At 41.8% G+C, this 20,615-nt stretch overlaps 1 protein-coding gene across 3 annotated transcripts in view; it reads right to left on the bottom strand.

The window, feature by feature from the left end:
• Nucleotides 1-1,572: 1,572 nt before the first annotated feature.
• Nucleotides 1,573-20,615, bottom strand: part of LOC140741323 (TANK-binding kinase 1-binding protein 1-like) — a 178,504-nt gene continuing 159,461 nt past the window's right edge. For all 3 annotated transcript variants that reach the window (XM_073071407.1, XM_073071406.1, XM_073071405.1), the window contains 3 exons: nt 12,778-12,896; nt 6,703-7,124; nt 1,573-2,728 (listed from right to left, as the gene is read on the bottom strand). In XM_073071407.1, coding sequence (XP_072927508.1) covers nt 2,600-2,728; nt 6,703-7,124; nt 12,778-12,896 — 670 coding nt within the window. In that variant the 3' untranslated portion in view covers nt 1,573-2,599. The remainder of the gene's footprint in view (nt 2,729-6,702; nt 7,125-12,777; nt 12,897-20,615) is intronic.

Below are 20,615 nucleotides of genomic sequence, written 5' to 3'. Positions count from 1 at the left end.
CGGAGGTAACAAAGTGGACAGTAAAAAATTTAGCTTGCAGAGTGCAAGATGCAAAGTGAATGGTAAAATTCCCCAGGGGGCACGGAAGACAGAAACCCTAACAGCAACATTTGGTGGTTGAGCGGAAGATGAGAATTGCGAAGGCAGCCAACTGTTCAAATTTTAAGCCTCTCACACTTTCGCATATATTATAGGAAACAACAGTTGGCTGGGTGGATGCTATTGACTGCAATGTAATCTCAGGAACCTAGCTATCACATGTTCAATGATAATGTTGGAGCCTCTTGATTTGGCTTTAGGTCTTCCGGCTTTCTGCCAGCCAACACACCCTCACTTGCCATTTTTCCCGGGTGTAGTTCTTGCTCACTTTCTTGCAGCATTCCATTTCATTGCCCTGCTGTGAATCTTACCAGTTCTTCCTGGCTGGTTTCCTGTCAGGAGCCTGTTTGGGCCATACACAGTTCTTCAAGATTAATACTGCCTTGGAAGTAAGTGTTTCGGAAAGCTGCAAGATTTACACTCAGAGGCCACCTTATTAGGTACCTCCTGTCTACTGCTTCTGTCGCCCATCCATTTCAAGGTTCGACGTGTTGTGCATTCAGAGATGCTCTTCTGCACATCACTGTTGTAACACGTGGTTATTTCAGTTACTGTCGCCTTCCTGTCAGCTTGAACCAATCTGGCCATTCTCCTCTGATCTCTCTCATTAACAAGGTGTTTTCACCCACAGAACTGTCGCTCAATGGATGTTTTTTTGTTTCTCACACCGTTTTTTTCTAAACTCTGGAGACTGTTCTGCGTGAAAATCCCAGGAGATCAGCAGTTTCTGAGATACTCAAACCACCCCATCTGGCACCAACAATCATTCCATGGTCTAAGTTACTTAGATCACATTTCCTCCCCATTCTGATGTTTGGTCTGAGCAACAGCCATGTCTGCATGCTTTTATGCATTGAGTTGCTGCCACATGATTGGCTGAATAGATATTTGCATTCATATGCAGTTGTACAGGTGTACCTAATAAAGTGACCACTGAGTGTGTTTTCTCAGCTTTCTTGATCAGTTTAACAATTGGTGAAACTCTTCTAGCCAAATGGAAATGAGAGGTAGCTTCTAACTTAGTCCTGATTTATATATACACACACGCCTAATATCTATACCTAGGCACACATACAAAAGTTAATACACATGATACTTTCTAATATATATTCCTTAGACCACATTTTTAATATAATTTCCTGTGTTAAAGTTGTTAAGCTATAAATGCATCACGTTACCATGGTGGTTGAAATAGAGATTGAAATAGAGGTTTGGACCAACATGGGATGACAGCTTCATAAAAATATTTCCTATTCTAAATGTGTGCATTAAAAAAACAGTGATGGAAAAAATAGCAGATGTAAGATTTTTATTTTATATACACACATACACAGAGAATATAAAATTTCATGATCTCGTTGAGATCGTGCCCAGTACAAATCCCAGTATTAGAATATCACTCCCTGCTGTCAGTCACTAGGATCTTTGGAACAATGGAGATTCAGTCTGCTGCAAGTGATGACTTGTTAGAACGTGTGTGTGTGTGTGTGTGTGTGTGTGTGTGTGTGTGTGTGTGTGTGTGTGTGTGTGTGTGTGTGTGTGTGTGTGTGTGTGTGTGTGTGTGTGTGTGTGTGTGTGTGTGTGTGTGTGTGTGTGTGTATGCGGCCGTGTGTTAGTGTAAACCCGGGATATTTAAAATTTCCACTACATTGAGTAGGGTTGAGGTACTCACAACACTGAAGGTACACTGGCCAGCATAAATGTTTAAGTACGAAGAGATGTGAATGAAAGGCATGCGTGCGATGACATTATATGACTTTATATCATGTAAATGCCAATATTAATGTGAAATTAGTTTTATTTTTCTACTGTGCTACATTAAGATGTGTAATATCATAAATATAATTTGCATTTTGATGATCAATGGGCTATAAATGTACATTAGTAGAAAGCCCACACACATCCTGCACCTTCTGAATACCATGCTACGGATCAGCTTCTGTATTTCCTGACTCACTGATAGTTATTTTCTAGTTATACTTTGGTAACTAGAAGATAGCCATACGGTGTGATTTTCTCCACAGGAATGCTGATCCTGTGGTGTGTTATGCTAACTCAGTTTGTCCTGTTGAAGAATGGGTTGACAATTTAAGGTCCATTCCCTACTCTCCCCAATGTGTAATCTTTAGTTATCGCTTTTTGCACAACTAAGTTCCTAATGATCAATGTTCAAGTATTTAGCTTTTGGAAGTAAACTGATTGTACTGGAAGACATATCAATTGGCCTGCTTAACACTTGCTAATCAAAAATTTTCAAGCTTCCTCCCTCGGCTTGGGAATGGTCTTCACTCAGTATTACATCTATTCAATATTAATCCTCGTTCCTCTGTCCCTTGCTCTATCACCTCATCCAACACTGCACCCAACCCCAACTGTAACAAATGAAATCAGCAAGTAGAAAATGTGATCACTCTTCATTATCTTGACCAGCTTTCAAGAGCATTTGTTTCACTTCTTAGCTTGCTTCAGTCCTTCTGTGATTCAGCACAGAGCCTATTGGTCAGATCTTGCTGTTTTCCAGATGGGTATCGATGTGTTTTATGAGAGCGTCGTCAGGGTAATTGATGGGGAAGGCCAATTGACACAGTGGACAGTTCCTCATATCTGAGTCTCCTGTTTCCATCCAGAGCTGGGCAGAGAAAAGCAACAAGTCAGTAAAGAGTTTAGTGGTTCAGTTGTTATACTTTATATAGGTTTCTAGCCATCATATCACAAAAAAGGATTGAAATTGCATTTATGTGAAGCATGCAACGATATATATTATCATAGACCAAAGAACAATACAGGCTCTTCAGCCCATAATGTTGTGCCAGCTGGTTGCAACACTGCCTGGTATGGAGGGGCCACTGCACAGAAGAGGAAAAAGCTGTGGAGGGTTGCAAACACAGACAGCTCCATTGTGGGCACTAGCCTTCCCAACATCGAGGGCTTCTTCAAAAGGCAATACCTCAAAATGGCGGCCTTAATGGCCCCCATCACCCAGGACATACTTTCTTCTCATTGATACCATCAGGGAAGAAGTAAAGGAGTCTGAAGACACACACTCAACATTTTAGGAACAGCTTCTTCCCTTCCACCTTCAAATTTCTGATCAGACAATTAACTAACCCATGAACACTACCTCATTATTTTTGCTCTCTTTTTGCTTTACTTATTTAAGTTAGAAGTTTTATATGTTTTATTGTAACATAGTAATTTTTACGTATTGCACTGTGTTGCTACCGCAACACAATGCATTTCATGACACACAATGTGTCAGTGATATTAAACCTGATTCTGACTGTCTCACCTACTCTAAGGTCAATCTAACCCTTCCCTCCCACATAGCCCTCCATTTTTCTTTCATCCATGTGCCTATCTAGGAGTCTTTTAAATGTTCCTAATGAATCTGCCTCTACCCTGGCAGCATGTTCCACACCCCGACTTTTTTTGAGGCCCTCCATAGACATAGCTGTCTATGTGACTCCTGAGGCTGGGCAGTACGAAATGGAGAGCAAGCTGTTGCCCACGTAGCAAGTTCCCCCTCTCCACGCATCTGATGATTGGAAAGGAACAGCAGAGACCGATACAGTTTGGTACCAGTGGTGTCACAGGAGTTGCCAGTCAGTGCTGAGCTCAATGTAGGACTGCCTCGGGGACTCCAGCTCTGGATTTTCCCTCAGGGTTTTCCTCCGAAGCCTTCCCCATGAGCGGAGACAGCCGCAAGGCAGCGGAGGTTTGAGATCAGAGTTTTCCTTCTCCTAGGTGAGCTGCCAACTAAGGCTGACGAGCCCCGTCTGCCCGAAGTGACTGGTTTTAAGGTGCCAGTAGCCTGCCTTTGCCCCTTATCCTGTCAGTAGAAATGGTTTCGCCAGGCTCAGTAGCTAAGCCACACGTGAAGGCCAGGAGCTGGACTTGGTTGTTAGAGGCTATTTGAGGCGGTCACCATTGGGAGCATTTAATATGTAGTGGGAGCTTGTCCCCATTACCATCCCTGGCTATAACAACCTTAAGGAACCACACCACTACCACTTCCTGTGTAAAAACCCACCTCTGACATCCCCTGTACTTTTCTCCAATCACCTTAGTTTTAGCCTCGTTGTGTTATCCATTTTCGCCCAAAGAGCAGAGCGAGAAAACAAACTGCTGGGAGAACTGAGCAGGCCAAACGGCATTTGTAGATAGAAATGGTTAGTCAACATTTTGGGTTGAGACTCTTCAGCTGGACTGATAGAGTAAGAGGGTGATAGCCTGTATAAGGAGGTGGGGTGGAGGAGGCAGGAGCTGGTAAACATAGGTGGATGCAGTTGAGGAGGGGTGATTGGTGGTCAGAGTCAGGTGAGGAAAAGAAGAGTGAGACAGTGACAGAAGCAGGGAGGTGACAAAGGGCTGCAGGTGATGGAATATGATAGGAAAGGAAGGTGGAGCATGGAACCAAAGATTGGGATGGGTAGATGGGAACAGTGGGAGATGGGGATGCAGCAGGAGTATGTGGGTGATGATGGGCAGATGGAGTGGGTGGAGAAGGGGAAAGAAACAGGGTGAGAATGATCTGTGTAGGAATGGAGAGGGAGCTAAAATAAGACCATAAGACTATAAGATATAGGAACAGAATTAGGCTATTCAGCCCATCAAGTCTGCTCCACCATTCAATCACGGGCTGATCCAATTCTTCCAGACATCCCCACTCCTCTGCCTTCTCCCCTTACACTTTGATGCCCTGGCTAATCAAGAACCTATCTGTCTCTGCCTTAAATGCACCCAATGACTTGGCCTCCACAGCCGCTCGAAGCAAAAAATTCCACAGATTTACTGCCCTCTGACTAAAGTTGGCGCGTGGCCAAGTGGTTAGGGCTTTGGGCTGGTGATCTGAAGGTCATTAGTTCGAGCCTCAGCTGAGGCAGCGTGTATGTCCTTGAGTAAGGCACAACCACACACTGCTCCTGCACACTTATAGCCCAGTGGCGGCAGTTGGTGCAGTATGGATAAGACAAGACAAGAAGTAATTTCTCCACATCTCTGTTCAACCCTGAAGTCATGCCCTCTTGTCCTAGTCTCCCTTACCATGGGGAATACTTTGCCATATCTAATCTGTTTAGGCCTTTTAACATTCAGAATGTTTCTATGAGATCCCCCCTCATTCCCCTGAGCTCCAGGGAATACAGCCCAAGAGCTGCCAGACGTTCCTCATACAGTAACCCTATGAGAGGCAGCAATGGTGGATGGAATGACCCCACACCAACCTGCCTGTCCTTGATCTAAGCAGATGCTTAGCAGATAAGAAGAAATGCACCTCATATTCCACATGGGTGGTCCACAATTCAATGGCATGAACACTAAATTATCTAACCCTCTGTCACTTTTCCATCTCCTTCTCACCAACTCAGTTCCTCCTGCTCACACCTAACCACCTCCCCAAGCTCATAGTACAAATCTTAATACTTCTACTCTGCTTAAACCTTGAGGTCAGAACAACTTTCCCTCATTGAAGCTGTCTGACCATTTTCCAGGTTAGTTTTACCAGTAGACTTTGGCTTACAGAGGCTGTTGGAACAAACTCACATTCATTCAGCCCACCATAGAGGTGCTGGATTTTCTTCAGGAAAAGTCCCATCCCACCTATCCTCCTCCCTATTCCCAATAGTTTTTCCAAATTACTTTCCACGTTTTACTGTGGACTCAAAAGAATTACTTAGATTTTATAGTTTCTGTGGTGCTATGCAAATTAATATTAAGTGGGGAAATGTGCTGTTGAAGTTACAACACTTCCATGCACTGGATTTAAAACACTATTTTGCATGAATGTAATTTGCATCCCAAAATTCCTCAATCAGTTGTAACACGTAAACATTGGCTGAATTGTGTCAAGAAAATAGCGAAACTCTGTTGAATCTTCATTCCTTCCACTTTGATCTTGCAATTCATTTGACCAGTGATATTCTTCAATCTTCAGTGTATTATCAATACACTAATGAGTGGATTCAACCTTTCAGTACTTATCCTGTCCACATCTTTCATAACTTTGAAAACTTCCATCAGATGCTCACTTTACTTTTTTTTGTTTGACTCAATTAAAGAAATATTTACAATTTCCCTTATACCCTCTCTCCCCCCTCACCTCTTCTCTTCTCCTCACCTGCCCATCACCTCCCTTTGGCGCCTCTCCTTCCCTTTCTCCCATGGTCCACTCTCCTCTCCTGTCAGATTCCTTCTTCTTTAGCCCTTTACCTCTTCCACCTATCACCTCCAGGCTTCTCTCTTCATCTCCCCTCCTCCACCTACCTTCCTCTCACATGGCTTCACCTATCACCTGCTAGCTTGTGCTCCTTCCCCTGCCCCCACCTTTTTCATTCTGGATGTTTCCTCCTTCCTTTCTGTCCTGATGAAGGGTTTCGGCCCAAAACATGAAGTCTTTATTCCTCTCCATAGATTCTGCCTGACCTGTTGAGTTCCTCCTGCATTTTGTGTTTGTTCCTACAATTTGCAGCTAACTCTCTGAATTTAAGCCAGACTGAAAACGAATGAAGACTGGAGAAGTGAGTGGCCACATCCATAACTAAAACCCAGTGAAAATTGTGCAATGTTACATCGAGGTTGACATGGATAATCAAAGTGTGGACTTACGTTGATCGACGGCCAGGACTGAGCATGCTCAGATCTGGAATACTCAGTAGAATTCCTGCCCGTGGGGTTGTCTGGGATGGGAAGCGCTGTGCAGGAGGAAGTGCTCCTCATTCCCTTGTCTAACGTGCCGGGTGGACTATGGGTCATCCAATCCTCATTATCGGACTCCAGCTGTCCGTCATATGGGCCATCGTCTGCGTTGTCGGGCATCTTCAGGTAGTCGCTGGGGAGGTACTGCCTGTGCCTGGACAAGGTCTGTTCATCCTCCAGTCGAGATGGCATTGTGTGGTGGTACACCTTGGTGTCGCTGACTTCGGAGTAACTGCGGCGGCTTTGGAAGCTGGCTTGGAGAGGATGCCTTGTGCTCCTGGGGTAGCTGGAGAAGGCATCGGGCTTCATGTAAACTGAGGACTGCAGGAGGACTGGGAGGATAAAACAACAAACTGAAGGTGTTAAAGCCATTCAGAAACAGGGAAGAATGTGCACGTGTCTTCAAGAAAGCTCCCCAGAAAAACGCCACATATTCAGTAAAGGATCGTTAGGAATAAAAAACATCTGAGGGAACCATCACCATCAGAGGAAAGGATCAAGGATCAACTTTATTCACCATAGAAATTTATACGTATTGGAAATTTGCTGTGGTGTGTTGGTGTGACATGCAACAAAAAACAACAACATTCAGCAATTATAAAGAACGAAGAATTAGATAAAAATAAAGTACAGATATGGAATAAAATTTGAATAAATGAATTTACAGTGTAAACAGAATCTGTCGGCATTTTGGAAAACAACTGATGACTTTTAAGTTTTAGGCTCAGAAGCCCTTCCACATCTCCATGCACTGTGGAGAGCATCACTGTCTGGTGTGGACGCTCCGATGCACAGAAAAAGGAGCCTGCTCCATCACAGGCACTATCCTCCCCACCATCGAGGACATCTTCAAAAGGCGATGCCTCAAGAACGTGGCATCCATCATTAAGGACCCTCACCATCCGGGACATGTTCTCTTCTCATTACTACCATCAGGGAGGAGGTACAGGAGCCTGAGATCACAGTCTCAATGCTTCGCGAACCGCTCCTTCCCCTCTGCCCCAAATTTCTGTACAGTCCATTCGACAATAAAACATAGGAGCAAAATTAGGCCTTTCGGCCCATTGGGTCTGCAGGTTTCACTGCTAATGTAATGGCCTCTCCGTAACGTTTCACTGCTAAGGTAATTGTTTCTCCGTAGCAGCAGTGTTTGGGTTATGACCAGAGATAACGGGGGCTTTGGAATGTGCACCGTCCAATGAGAGGTTGCTGTTCTTTCTTCTGGTGCTGGGAGCAGGGATTCTGCGGTCTTTTGGTCGGCGAGAGATGAAGAGCGAAGACGCGAATGGAAAGAGTTGGTAGACTGCCGGACGGAGCGGACTCGGTCCGAGGGTCTGACGGTCAGCGACGCTCGGAGGAGGTCGATGGAGAACAAATGGACAAATCCGTGAGCTCCAACATCTGCATTAGACTGTTTCATTAAATTAGGCCCTCTTTCTTTTTATTTTCTTCACTAACCCTATAGTAAGATTAAGATTTATAAAGTTCAATCGTTTAATTGCATATGGTATACTGTCTGAAATTTTGCAGTGCGGATTTGTAACCGGGCAACACATCATGCAGCATCCACACAAACGAGATCTCTCAGTTTGACTGGGCCAGAGTCTGTCCTCCCCTAGACAAACGCATGCTGGCCAAACCTGAGGGTTACATGGGTTAAAGGCGGGTAGGTGGAGATCAGTCCCTGGCCAGATCAGCCATGATCTTATTGAATGACAGAGCAGGCTTGATGGGCCAGATGGCCGAATCCTGCTCCTGTTTTCTTATGTTCATATGTTCCCTTATCAGTCACAGTTGTGTCATCCTATCCTGCCTTTAGAATACTTCTTCTTCTTCGGGATGTATCTACCCTGCACCTTTCGAATTGTTCCCAGAAATTTCAGCCATTGCTGTTCTGTTGTCATCCCCATTGGTGTCCCCTTCCAATCAACTTTGGCCCGCTCCTCTCTCATGCCTCTGTAACTCCCTTTACTCCACTGTAATACTGATACATTTGACTTTATCTTCTCCCTCTCAAATTGCAGGGTGAATTCTATCATATGATTATCACTGTTACCTAAGCTCCCTAATCAATTCTGGTTCATTACACAACGCCCAATCCAGAACAGCTGATCCCCTAGTGGGCTCAGTCACGATCTGCTCTAAAAAGCCATCTTGTGGACATTCTAGAAATTCCCTTCTTGGGATCCAGCACCAACGCGATTTTCCCAATCTACCTGCATATTGAATATCCCCATGACTACTGTAACATTGACTTTCTGACGTGCATTTTCTATTTCCCATTGTAATTTGTAGCCCACATCTTTGCTACTGTATATAACTCCCATCAGGGTCTTTTTAGCCTTGCAGTTTCTTAACTCTACCCATAAGGATTCTACATCTTCCGATCCTATGTCTCCTCTTTCTCAGGATTTGATTTCGTTTTATACCAACAGAGCCACCCCCCCCCCCCCCCGCCTACCTGCCTGTCCTTTCAATACAATGTGTATCCTTGGGTGTTAAGCTCCCAGCTATAATCTTCTTTCAGCCACGACTCAGTGATGCCGACAACGTCATACCTGCCAATCTCCAATTGTCCTACAAGTTCATCTACTTATTCCGTATACTGCGTGCATTAAAATGTAACACTTTAGTCCTGTATCCATCACCCTTTTCAATTTGATCCCCCTTTTACATTGCAACTCATCCCGCTGACTGCAACGTCGTCCTATCGTTAGCCTGTCCTTGCTAGCAGTCTCACTACACACTGACTTTGTTTGTGAACCAAATGGCCCATCTTAAACCCTATCACTCTGGTTTCCATCCCCCTGCCAAACTGATTTAAACCCTCCCAAGCAGCTCTGGCAAACCTGCCTGCAAGGATATAAGTCCTCCTCAGACTGAGCTTTAACCAGTACCTTTTGTACAGGTCGTACCTTCCCCAGAAGAGATCCCAATGATCCAGAAACCTGAACCCCTGCCCCCTGCACCAGTTCCTCAGCCATTTATTCAGCTGCCAAATCATTCTACTCTTACCTTCAGTGGTGTGTGGCGCGGGCAGCAATACAAAGATTAATGGGGAGAATGAAGGAGGATGGGGTTGAGAAGGATAATAAATCCGCCATGATGAGCAGACTTAGATGTGCCGAATGGTCTTATTTACTTCTTTATTTGCACAAATTGTCTTCTTTGGCACATTGGCTGCTTGTGAGTCTTTATTTATGTATAGTTTTTTAAATAAATTTTACTGCATTTCTTTATTTTTCTTGTAAATGTCTGCAAGAAAATGAATAAGGTAGTTATGGTAACATATACATATGTACTTTGATAATGAACTTAACTTACACTTCAGCTTTGGACCTGCTACCTTGTAAGTTAGAGGCCAGTCATTAGTCATTGAAGCTCAGCTTAAGCCTCACATATTCACTGAGGAACATGAGAAAGAAACAGAATGGGGAACGTGAACCATCAATGGCAGGGTAGCCAGTTAAAGTGGGCAGAAAAATTTCATCAACTGAGAAATGGCTGATGGAAAATTTCAATTCTAGACAACAAAGGCACTTATCAGAAGGGAATTGACAGATTGACAAATAGTATTCTGATAAGGACATCCTAACCAAACCTTCTGTCTAATATAACAACAACTGGAAATACTCAGAAAGTCGATGGAAAGAGCAGCAGCAAGAGTAACACACACAAAATGCTGGAGGAACTCAGCAGGATCTATGGAGAATAATAAACAGATGACACTTCGGGCCCAGATCCTACATCAGGACTTCATCTGTTGGTCCGTATCCCACAGATGTGGCCTGGCCTGCTGAGTATTCAAAGCCAAAGTCAAATTGAGTTTATTGCCTTCCTCAACCCCCATCAATCTCTAACCCCCCCCCCCCCCCATTTGTGCACATGTGCTATTTGCCATTGTTCCTCAGAGAGCCTCGTGAGGAGCTTGTAGGATTGAGTTTATATGCACAAGTACATTTATGCACAGGTGCAATAAAAAACTCACAGGGAGCAGCATCACAGGCACATGGCATTAGATAAGCAAACATAACATAAATTATACATCAACTTTACAAGAAAGAATGCAATTAGAAATATTTTTAAAAAGTCCTTTTTAGTGCAAACTGATCAAAGTGGTCAAAGTTCAAAGTAAATTTTTTTATCAAAGTATGTGTGTGCGTGTGTGTATATATATATGTATGTCACCATATACTACCTCGAGATTTATTTTCCTGCAGGTATTCAGAGGAGATAGAAAGAAACACAGTGAAAAAACGACACACAATGGAGGACAAACACCTATGTGCATAAGAAGAAAAATGGCGCAATTATATAAAAACACAAGTAATAATAATAAATAATATTGAAAGCATGTAGAGTCCTTGAGTGAAAGTTGCTAAAATTCAGTGATTAGTGTTTCATATGATAGCCAGCATTTTGTGTTTTTATTTTAGATTTCCAGCGTCTGAGTTTTTTCCCCATTGATTTGCAGGCTTTAGTTCCAGCTCGAGAAATGATTCGCTGAAGGATCACCAGGCAGAATATAAAACCAACAACATTTTTTTTAATTGCTTTTGACTTATAGATTAAATGTAATTCTATTAAAAAAAACTTCACATCTTGTTCATTCGGAAATGGGGTGTTTCCATTACATTAAAGATAACTTGTCTTCTTCAGCAACTGTAGCGGGAAAAGAATTGTCAATTTTTCAGGTCAGAACCTGCATCAGGACCTGAATTCCTGCAGCAGGCTGCTTGTTGTTCCAGATTCCAGCATTTGCAGTCTCTCGTGTCTGCTTTGCTTCTGTTCTTTCATCGATTGCTGGTATAACCCAACATTCATGGTTGTTGTATTTTCACTCTTTAACAACTAAAGGAAAAACCCTGGGTGAGGAAATTCAAAATTTGAAGATTCTCAGGCAGGTGAGCAAGAGAAAGAGAAGAAAGGAATACATCATAACCCATACACCTGCGTATTAATGCAAATATCAAATCAAAAACTCAAAGTATATTTATTACCAAAGTATGTATACAGAATACTGATATGCATCCTCCTGCAGGCAGCTACAAAACAAAGAAACATCATGGAACCCGTTCAAGAAAACATCAAAAACCCAATGCACGATAAAAGAGCAAATCTCAGAAATAGCAAAAAGCGAGTGAACAAGAAAGATCAAACCAGGAGTCTGTTTCATTCAGTTTAGTGCTGTGCTGCTAGCCGACTGCAGGCCACATAACCATTCTTCGCCAAAGCGCCCCAGCCCACGTCAATCAACCAATCATGTGGCAGCAACTCAATGCATAAAAGCAGGAAGACATGGTCAAGAGGTTCAGTTGTTGTTCAGACCAAACATCAGAATGGGGAAGTTATGTGATCTAAGTGACTTTGACCCCGGAATGATTGTTGGTGCCTGACCAGGGACGGATTGATTATCTCAGAATCTGCTGATCACCTGGAATTTTCACACAGAACAATCTCTAGTGTTTACAGAGAGTGGTGCGAAAGCTAAAATTCATCCAGAAAGCGGCAGTTCTGTGGGTTCAATATAACATTCAGGAATGGTAGCCAAGACACTTACACCTATGGGACCAGACGAGGTGGGATGTTGGGTAGGGTAAGAGGAGGTTGGGTGCGGTTGGGTGCAAGGTGGCAATTAGCAAAGTGCAGGAGGCAATGACATAAAGAATACACGGGACAAAAATAATCAGTGATTGGATTCCAGTTTAGCAAATTCAACAGGAATAATAGATCTAATGCTCTATTATAGAAGGCTGTGGTGGCCAAGTCACTGAATATATTTAAGGAGAATGATCAATAGATTTTTAGATACAAAAGGCATAGAGTGATGTGAGGGGAATGTGAGAATATGAATTTGAGATACAAGGTCAGCCATAATCCAATTGAACAGCAGAGCTGAATGCTTCTACAAACAAGTTGCTTTCTGTATCCTACCCACACCCCCTCCAGCCCCCAAACCCCCATTTGTGCACATTTGCTATTTACCGTTATTCGTTGCTTGTTCCTCGGAGAGCCTTGTTAGGATCTCGGTCTGGGCCTCAGTCAGACGGCGCAGATGGCAGAACTCCTGGGCTAGCTCACTGTAGGCCATCAGCAGCCTTTCCCTGAAAGGAGAAAGTGAAGAAGGGTCAGTGAGCACAGGGCTAGGCCTCGCCATAACAACCCAAGGCTAAAAGCCCTCATTGCCCAAGTCCACACAGATGAGAGACTACACCACAGGAATAGAGTTAAGGCCCCACAAAGCATGGGAAGAAATGCAATCAGGTGCTCTGAATGGCTACTATTAAACCCATTCAAGGATGAGCCAGCAGGACATAGATTAAATGGTGATCAGGCTAGACTGTTTTACAAAGGTCAACGAAACGACTGGTAACACTGCCAACCACTGGCTGGTTATGTTATTGGAGCCTTGTTTGTGGAAAGTCCCTAGGAGAAACATGTAAAAGAACTTCCCCCTTCAAGCAAGAAATAAAGCCTGACGCAGAAAGTTATCTCAAATATTATCACTTTTGTTTTTGCAGATAGTGTCATTTTGAGAAAAATCATTTTAAGCTACATGGCTTCCATGACCAACAAAAAAGCCATCATATCTGTTAACCACACTTCATAAAAAATAGCAACACTTTAAAGAGAAAGCCTCAACATTTCCTTAATTAAGAAACAATTTTCATTAATCTCTGGATGTGCTGAAACAGTTTCCAGCCAATGAAGCTCTTTTGAAGTTGAATCCTTGGAGGGAGTGCGGAAGGAAATTATTTATAAGTCGGATATTATCCAGGAAACTTCCTAACCTTCAGAATTCCTATTCTATCTTTAATGTCCATGTGATGGGCAAAAGTGTCCCTGGTTTAAAAATGGTGCAACACTCTCTTGGTATCGTACTGGCTGGATCCATCTAATCTTTGATTTCATAGATCTGGAGTGGAATTTGAACCAACTACCTCAAGGACAAGTGTGTTGCCACTTAGTGGGTAAAGTTACTGAATGACTCCAGATGGCCTCAGCTCTGGTATGCAGTCTCCGCTGAACAAGATAAACTTAGATGACGTGGGGCCTGAGTGGGAGGAGGACTTCATCCAGGCTCCTCTCCCGACCCCCGTCAATGGAACTCTGGTAGGAGCCCAAGAACACAGAGAAAAAGGAGCAGAAGTAGGCTACCTGGCTGATCAATACCAGTCACAACTCAAAAGTCCAAAGTCAATTTATTATCAAAGTATGCACTCTATATGTCACCATACACGATCCTGAGATTAATTTTCTTGCAGGCTTTCACTCCTCTGTGTCATATCTCATAGCAATCAATTCCTCGATCTTCCAAAACTTTATCTACCTCCACCTTAAACTCTTTAATGCTCCAGCCTCCCCAAGCAACTGTGGCAGTGAATTCCTGAGATTCTACCAACTGTGTGCATATTTGGATTGAGAATTGGATGGAGCTCAGGTAAAATATCCTTCTTGGATAAGTTGGCTGGCAGGATGGAGGAAACCTGTTAGGAATTTCCAGGTTAATAGTGTAATGCATCATCCTTTGCCTCTGAAACTGAAATAACACTGGGGGATGGTGGATGTGGTGAGTTTGCCAGAGGGGGCGTATGGAAACAAACTCCATCACTAGTCAGTACCTCAAGGAAATGAAATTGGAGAGAGAGATTACAAATGATAAAAGCTCTTGTGGTGAGATTTATAAGAAAGCTGGATGCTTTTCTTACTTTAGTTTAAACAGGCCTCAATAAACCACTCACAACACACCCACAGATTATTTTTATTTCAACTGTTTTCCGTTTTTTCTGATCTCTATCTCTACCACTTCCAATAATCATGAATGGTTATTACAATAAAACTCTACCATTTATTCAGCTTTGAACATGCTTAGAGTGAATAATTTGTCAAATCCAGTTATTAAAGAGGCTCACGGGGACTATATCTTCAAATGTTTGTGCTCCTCTGTTGAAAGAGGGGAAAAAGTGCTCAGATGAAAATGCTCAACACATCTCTGGTCTTATCCCATTAATTTAATGGCATGCCAGTTCAGATAAATGGCTTGCTGTCTCCTTCAGAGAAGCAGAGAAGAGAATCTGTCTCACAATCTCTTTAACCTTCTACCATCAAGCAGAAGGTACCACTATATAAGAACGACTTCTTCCCCAGGCTGTGAGACTGCTGAACGCCTTGCTCCCACCCAGTACATATTACTTATGTAATAAAACCAGTAGCATTACACTTGTGTATTTAACTGTATATACAGCAACTTTATTCAATTATTTACTCATTGAGGCACTGGCCCTTCGAGCTGCGGTGCCCAGCAACCACCGATTTAACCCCAGCCTAATCACGGGACAATTTACAATGACCAATGAACCTACCAACCGGTACTTCTTCAGACTGTGGGAGGAAACCCACACAGTAACGGGGAGAGCGTACAAACTCCTTACAGGCAGCAGTGGGAATTGAACCCGGGTCACTGGTACTGTAAAGCGTTGTGCTAACCACTACACTATTGTGCCTCCCTTGTACATCTACAGACTTTTTTTATTATCTGTTAATATTAGTATGTTAATATTATTTTATGTGCTGTATGTGAAATATGTACTGCATTCCGCACCTTCGCCCAGAGGAACTTTGTTTAGTTTAGTTTTATACATGTGTACAATTGAATGACAATAAATTTGAACTTGATAAGTATTATTTTAACATAATTAATTTTAACTTACAGCTTAAATTTGTTTGATGCAATGATCAATATTGCATCTGCCAGTGTATTTAGACAAGATTTAGCTGTTGCTCACTATTTAGACACAGGCTTAAAATGCAAGAGCCTGTGTCAAAATCGCACAGACGGGCTTTTGGTGTGAGAGACGTTAAATGTTCATATTGAGAGTGACAGAGTTGGTAATTTCTATCCTGTAATGAAATGCTTTGTTGCCAGCTAGATCATTGTGTTGCGTATTTTTGGCAAACAAATCTAAAATGTTTGCCAAATGCCTTGAAAGAAAGTACTTGTATTTCTTTAGTCTTTGATAACAGCTCAAAGCACATTTCAGTCAATTAAACAATTCTGAGCTGCATGGAAAGGTAGGGGAATACTTTGTCCACTTTATGCATAGCAAGGTCCCACAAATGACAATGATATAAATGAGAAATAACCATGCTCCACTGTAATTGCTCCCGAGATGAATCTTCCTAGAGCCCTGTGAGTCATTCTTTAAATGGTGCCCAGGTATCTAGGCCATGCTTTCTTCTCGGTGCTGCTATTGGGAAGGATGTACAGGAGCCTTGTGTCCCACACCATCAAGTTCAGGAACAGTTATTACCCTTCAACCATCAGGCTCCTGAACCAGTGTGGATAACTTCCCTCACCTCAACACTGAACTGATTCCACAACCTATGGACTCACTTTCAAGGACTTTACAGCTCATGTTCTCAGTATTATTTATTTATTTATTTATTACATTGGGTTTTTCTCGTATTTGCACAGGTTGCCGTCTTTTGCACATTGGTTGTTTGTCTTCATGTGTGTGCAGTGTTTGATTGATTCTGTTGTATTTCTTTGTTCTACTGCGAATGCCTGAAGAAAAATGGATCTCAGGGTAGTATATGGTGACATATATGTACTTTGATAATAAATTGACTTTGATTTTTTTGAACTTTGACATTGCATGAGAGGGCTTTGATTTACTATTTCATTCAAAATTACAGAGAGGCACACGACTTATGTGCAGGAGTAGGCCTTTCAAACTTTGGGCACCATCTGACAGAAACTTCAATTTGCTTTTCTGTCTACCTCTGGTAACCTTTCATCCCTTTGTGTATTAAACATCTGTTTATCCCTCCCTTAAAAAAGTTCAAGGATTCTGCTTCCACTATCCTTTCAGAAAGAGACCTCTTTCTCATGTCTCACTGAGAGAAAATAATTTTGCCTCTTTTCTGCTTGAAATGGGTGACCCCTTGTCTTAGATTCTCTCACAAGAACACCCTCTCCACAGACACCCTGTCAAGATCTCTCAGGACCTATACTTTTCATTCCATTCCCCTTGACTAAATTCCAGGAGATACAAGCCTAACCTGGGGTTTTATTATTTCTTCTTAATAAAACTTCACCATTGCAGAGGATAATTTTCTTTGCAGAACCCACTCTCTCCTTGGCTGCAAGAGCCATCAGGTCTGTCACAGAGGTTGCTGAGCGAGCCTCTGGATGCCTATGGATCAAGAGGTGTGACCAGTGGACCTATGCTGTTGGGAGACAAACTGGGGCCTGATCAGCCCTGGCTGGGTCACCTGGGCGACAGTGTCTGATGTTGAAAGACCCGAAACGCTCGACGACCCCAGGTTACATCACTGAAGATGTGTCCCAGAGCATCCTAGGATATATCTCAGCATCATGTAAACTTCCCCTGAACTGCCAAGTTCAAAGTTAATTTATTAACAAAATATGTATATGTCATTATATACTTCCTTGAAGTTCATTTTCTTGTAGCTAGTTACAGGAAAATAAAGAAATATAAATAACAGAGACTCACAACAACCAATGCACAAAAGACAAATCATGCAAATAATTTAAAAAAGGAATTAAATAATATTGATTTGTGGAGCCTTTGAAAGTGAGTCTGGAGGTTGTAGAGTCAGCTCAGAGTTGTGGTGAATGAAGTTATTCATGCTGGTTTTGGAGCCTGATGGTTGAAGGTCAATAACTGTTCCTGAACCTGGTAGTGTGGGACCTAAGGCCTAATGGCAGTAGCAAGGCCTAATAGCTTGTATCACATTAACATCCTTCCTTAAATAAGAAAGCTAGTACTGTACACAGCACTCCAGATAACCTCTCACTGATGCTTTGTATAACTGAAACATAATTGTATACAATTCCACAGCAATAAAGAAGATTCTATTAGCTTTCTTATCCCCATTCCAGCCTTTCTAGAATCATGCACCAGAACATACAGAGATCTCTATTGAATTGAATTGAACTGAATTGAATTGACTTTATTATTTACACCCTTCATATACATGAGAAGTAAAAATCCTTACGTTACATCTCCATCTAAATGTGCAATGTATATCTGAAGGCTTTCTCTTGTTATATATTTCTTTCATATTCTTCTTCTCAAGGTAGGACATTTCACACTTACATTCCATTTGTTAATCTGTGTCAGTTCACATAACCTATCAATGTCCCTTTCTAACATCCAAATGTCCTCTTCACAATTTACTTTTCTGTCTCAAATGATGGCATCAGCAAATTTAGCAAGCAGTCACTTGTCGCTTTCATCCAAATCATTAAAATACATTGTAAAATGTTGGTGTCCTACTACTAATCCCTGGAGCACATCTTGTCAATCAGAACAAGTCTATTTAAATGCCTATTCCTTGATTCATTTTAGCCAGATCATCTTTTATCTTGGAAAAAGATATTTCCCACAGTGAGTTTGTATTCTCAACAGGGTGTACTTTCTGCAAATCTAAGAATGGTATATCTACCACTTCCCCTTAAGCCGAGTTGAGCTTACTACTGTATCGACAAGTATGGTGAGGAATAATGAAAAATTTGCTTGGAGCAGCATCATTGGCATGCAGGCTCAGCCATATATCTTTAATCACAGCACCTGTAACTTCTTCAAGCAACCCAAGTAAATTAGGCAAGCATGACTTCGCTTCCACAGTACTGAAATACCATCCTTAGTGGCACACCTGTGATCTTTTGACTTAGAAAAGAACGTAGTACCACCAAACCTATGACATCACCTACTGTGATTTACTTCTGAGTTGCAAATATTATATTGGGAGCATCACCAACTCACTTTGCACAAAGAAAGAATCCAGAAAAGAACATGAGATAAATGTCCAGTTACTCTGTTGGTTTAGACATAACATTGCTCAGAACAGTGAAAAATTACTGCCTTGGGTGATTCACACAGAAGATTTTTTTTAAAAAACTGCTTGAACCATAAGTAGACAGATGGGCTTACAATCACGTCCACTTATTTCCTAAGGACATGGAAGAGGACCTTCAGCCCATTCAGTCAATGCCAACACACAGAGGAATCCCATTCCCCCATTGACTTTCCTTGGAACCTTTTCCCATCAATTCTACTACCTATCTACACTATGGGCAATTCATTGTAGCCATTTAACCAATCCATACATTTCTGGCAGCTGGGAAGAAACTGCAGTACCCAACGGAAAACCATCCGGCCACAGGGTGAATGTTCAAATTTCACACAGACAGAACTAAACATCAGGATTGAACACAGGACCCTGGAGCTCCATTAGCTGTGTCACAGTGCTTTCCCAAATATCAAAGTCAAGTTTACTGTTACGTGCACAATTACATGTGTGTACAGGTGTAATGAAAAGTTACTTGTAGGTGTATCACAAGCACATAGCATGGTTCAAGAAAAACCACCAACATAAATAATTTGCAATTTTTACACGGAAAAGCATAATTAGAACAAAAAGTCCTTTTTTTGCAGAGTGATTAATGTGGTCATAGTGTTGCTAAATTGTAGTGATTAGGGTCTTGCCGGTTGGTTTAAGCTGCTCCAACACTGTAACATCCTCTCTGTAATACACAGCAGCGGCAGGATAGATTCAGACTTCTGATACAGGACTGGTACTATCTGGGATGAGTGAAACAACTCAGGATTTCAGAGAAAATAATGGAAACCTACATGATTGGAAAAACAATATTAATTCTGAAAAGAAAATTAACTTAAAGTCAGACTCCACAATAACATGTTGAGCAGACCTAAGCTGGCTTTTTGATTCTTAGTCAAAGTTAATGCATCTTGTTTCCATATACCAGTATCAGATGTGTTAAGGTGAGTCTATACATTTTCTACTCCCTGATTGAAAATAGATCGAGAAAGTTAAAAAGTGGGAATGGGCAGTCAGAGTGAAGAGACCGGTGCTGAAACTCCATGGTGTCATCTACAAAAACCTGTATCACTAGACATGCTCTGTAGTCCATATACCATGGACCCTGTAGTCCAATATTGTGTTAATATATTGAGAATAGCTCTGCAGTCCTATATTGCGTCAATAACATCAGAAAGCTGAGAATAAGCCAATGCATGAATCCACAGGCTTTAGTAAGACTGTGAGCTTGTTTAGTTATGGAATAAAATTCACCTAATCTAATATCAACACATTCCAACCCCTTTCCCCAGGCACATACAGTATGTATGAATGACAATAAATGGCAGTAAATTCAATATTAAGGAAAATAGGAGCGAGAGCAAAACAAATAGCCCCTCAAACCTACTTTACAAGTAATACAATAATTGCTGAACTTGTGTCTCAGCATCAAAATCAGAATCAATTTTATTATCACTGACACGTTGTGAAATTCGTTGTTTTGAGGCAGCAGTACAGTGTAAGATATGAAATAGTGCCTTAAGTTATAATAAGAAATAAAATAAATAAATAGGCTTTCTCCCTATGTGCCTATAACATTAATTATAATATAAATTATATTTCTAAAAAAATCTATTTCTAGACCAAACGTATTGAAAGATTGGATTTGTTTGCAGGTCTGACTTAATAAAAACATTGCATCTTTTTTAACCTCCGGGTGAATGAGTTACCTGATTTGAAGTGTGGCATGTGCAGTTCAGGGATCCCACAATGGCCCCTTGTGACTACACCTCATGGCACCCTGCGCCAGATGAAGTGAGGCTAAACATAATAATTTTTTTTAATGGGACCTCAGAGCACTGTGGGAATGTCTTCATCAGCAGAATCAGAATCAGGTTTCACCTGCTGTGAAACATGTTGCTTTTCAGTGTAATACATAAAAATTACTATTAAGTTACAATAAGAAATATACAAAT

Source organism: Hemitrygon akajei, chromosome 18 (assembly GCF_048418815.1).
Source record: "Hemitrygon akajei chromosome 18, sHemAka1.3, whole genome shotgun sequence".
Classification (NCBI taxonomy): Eukaryota; Metazoa; Chordata; class Chondrichthyes; order Myliobatiformes; family Dasyatidae; genus Hemitrygon; species Hemitrygon akajei.
This window is presented reverse-complemented; position numbering and strand designations above follow the sequence as displayed.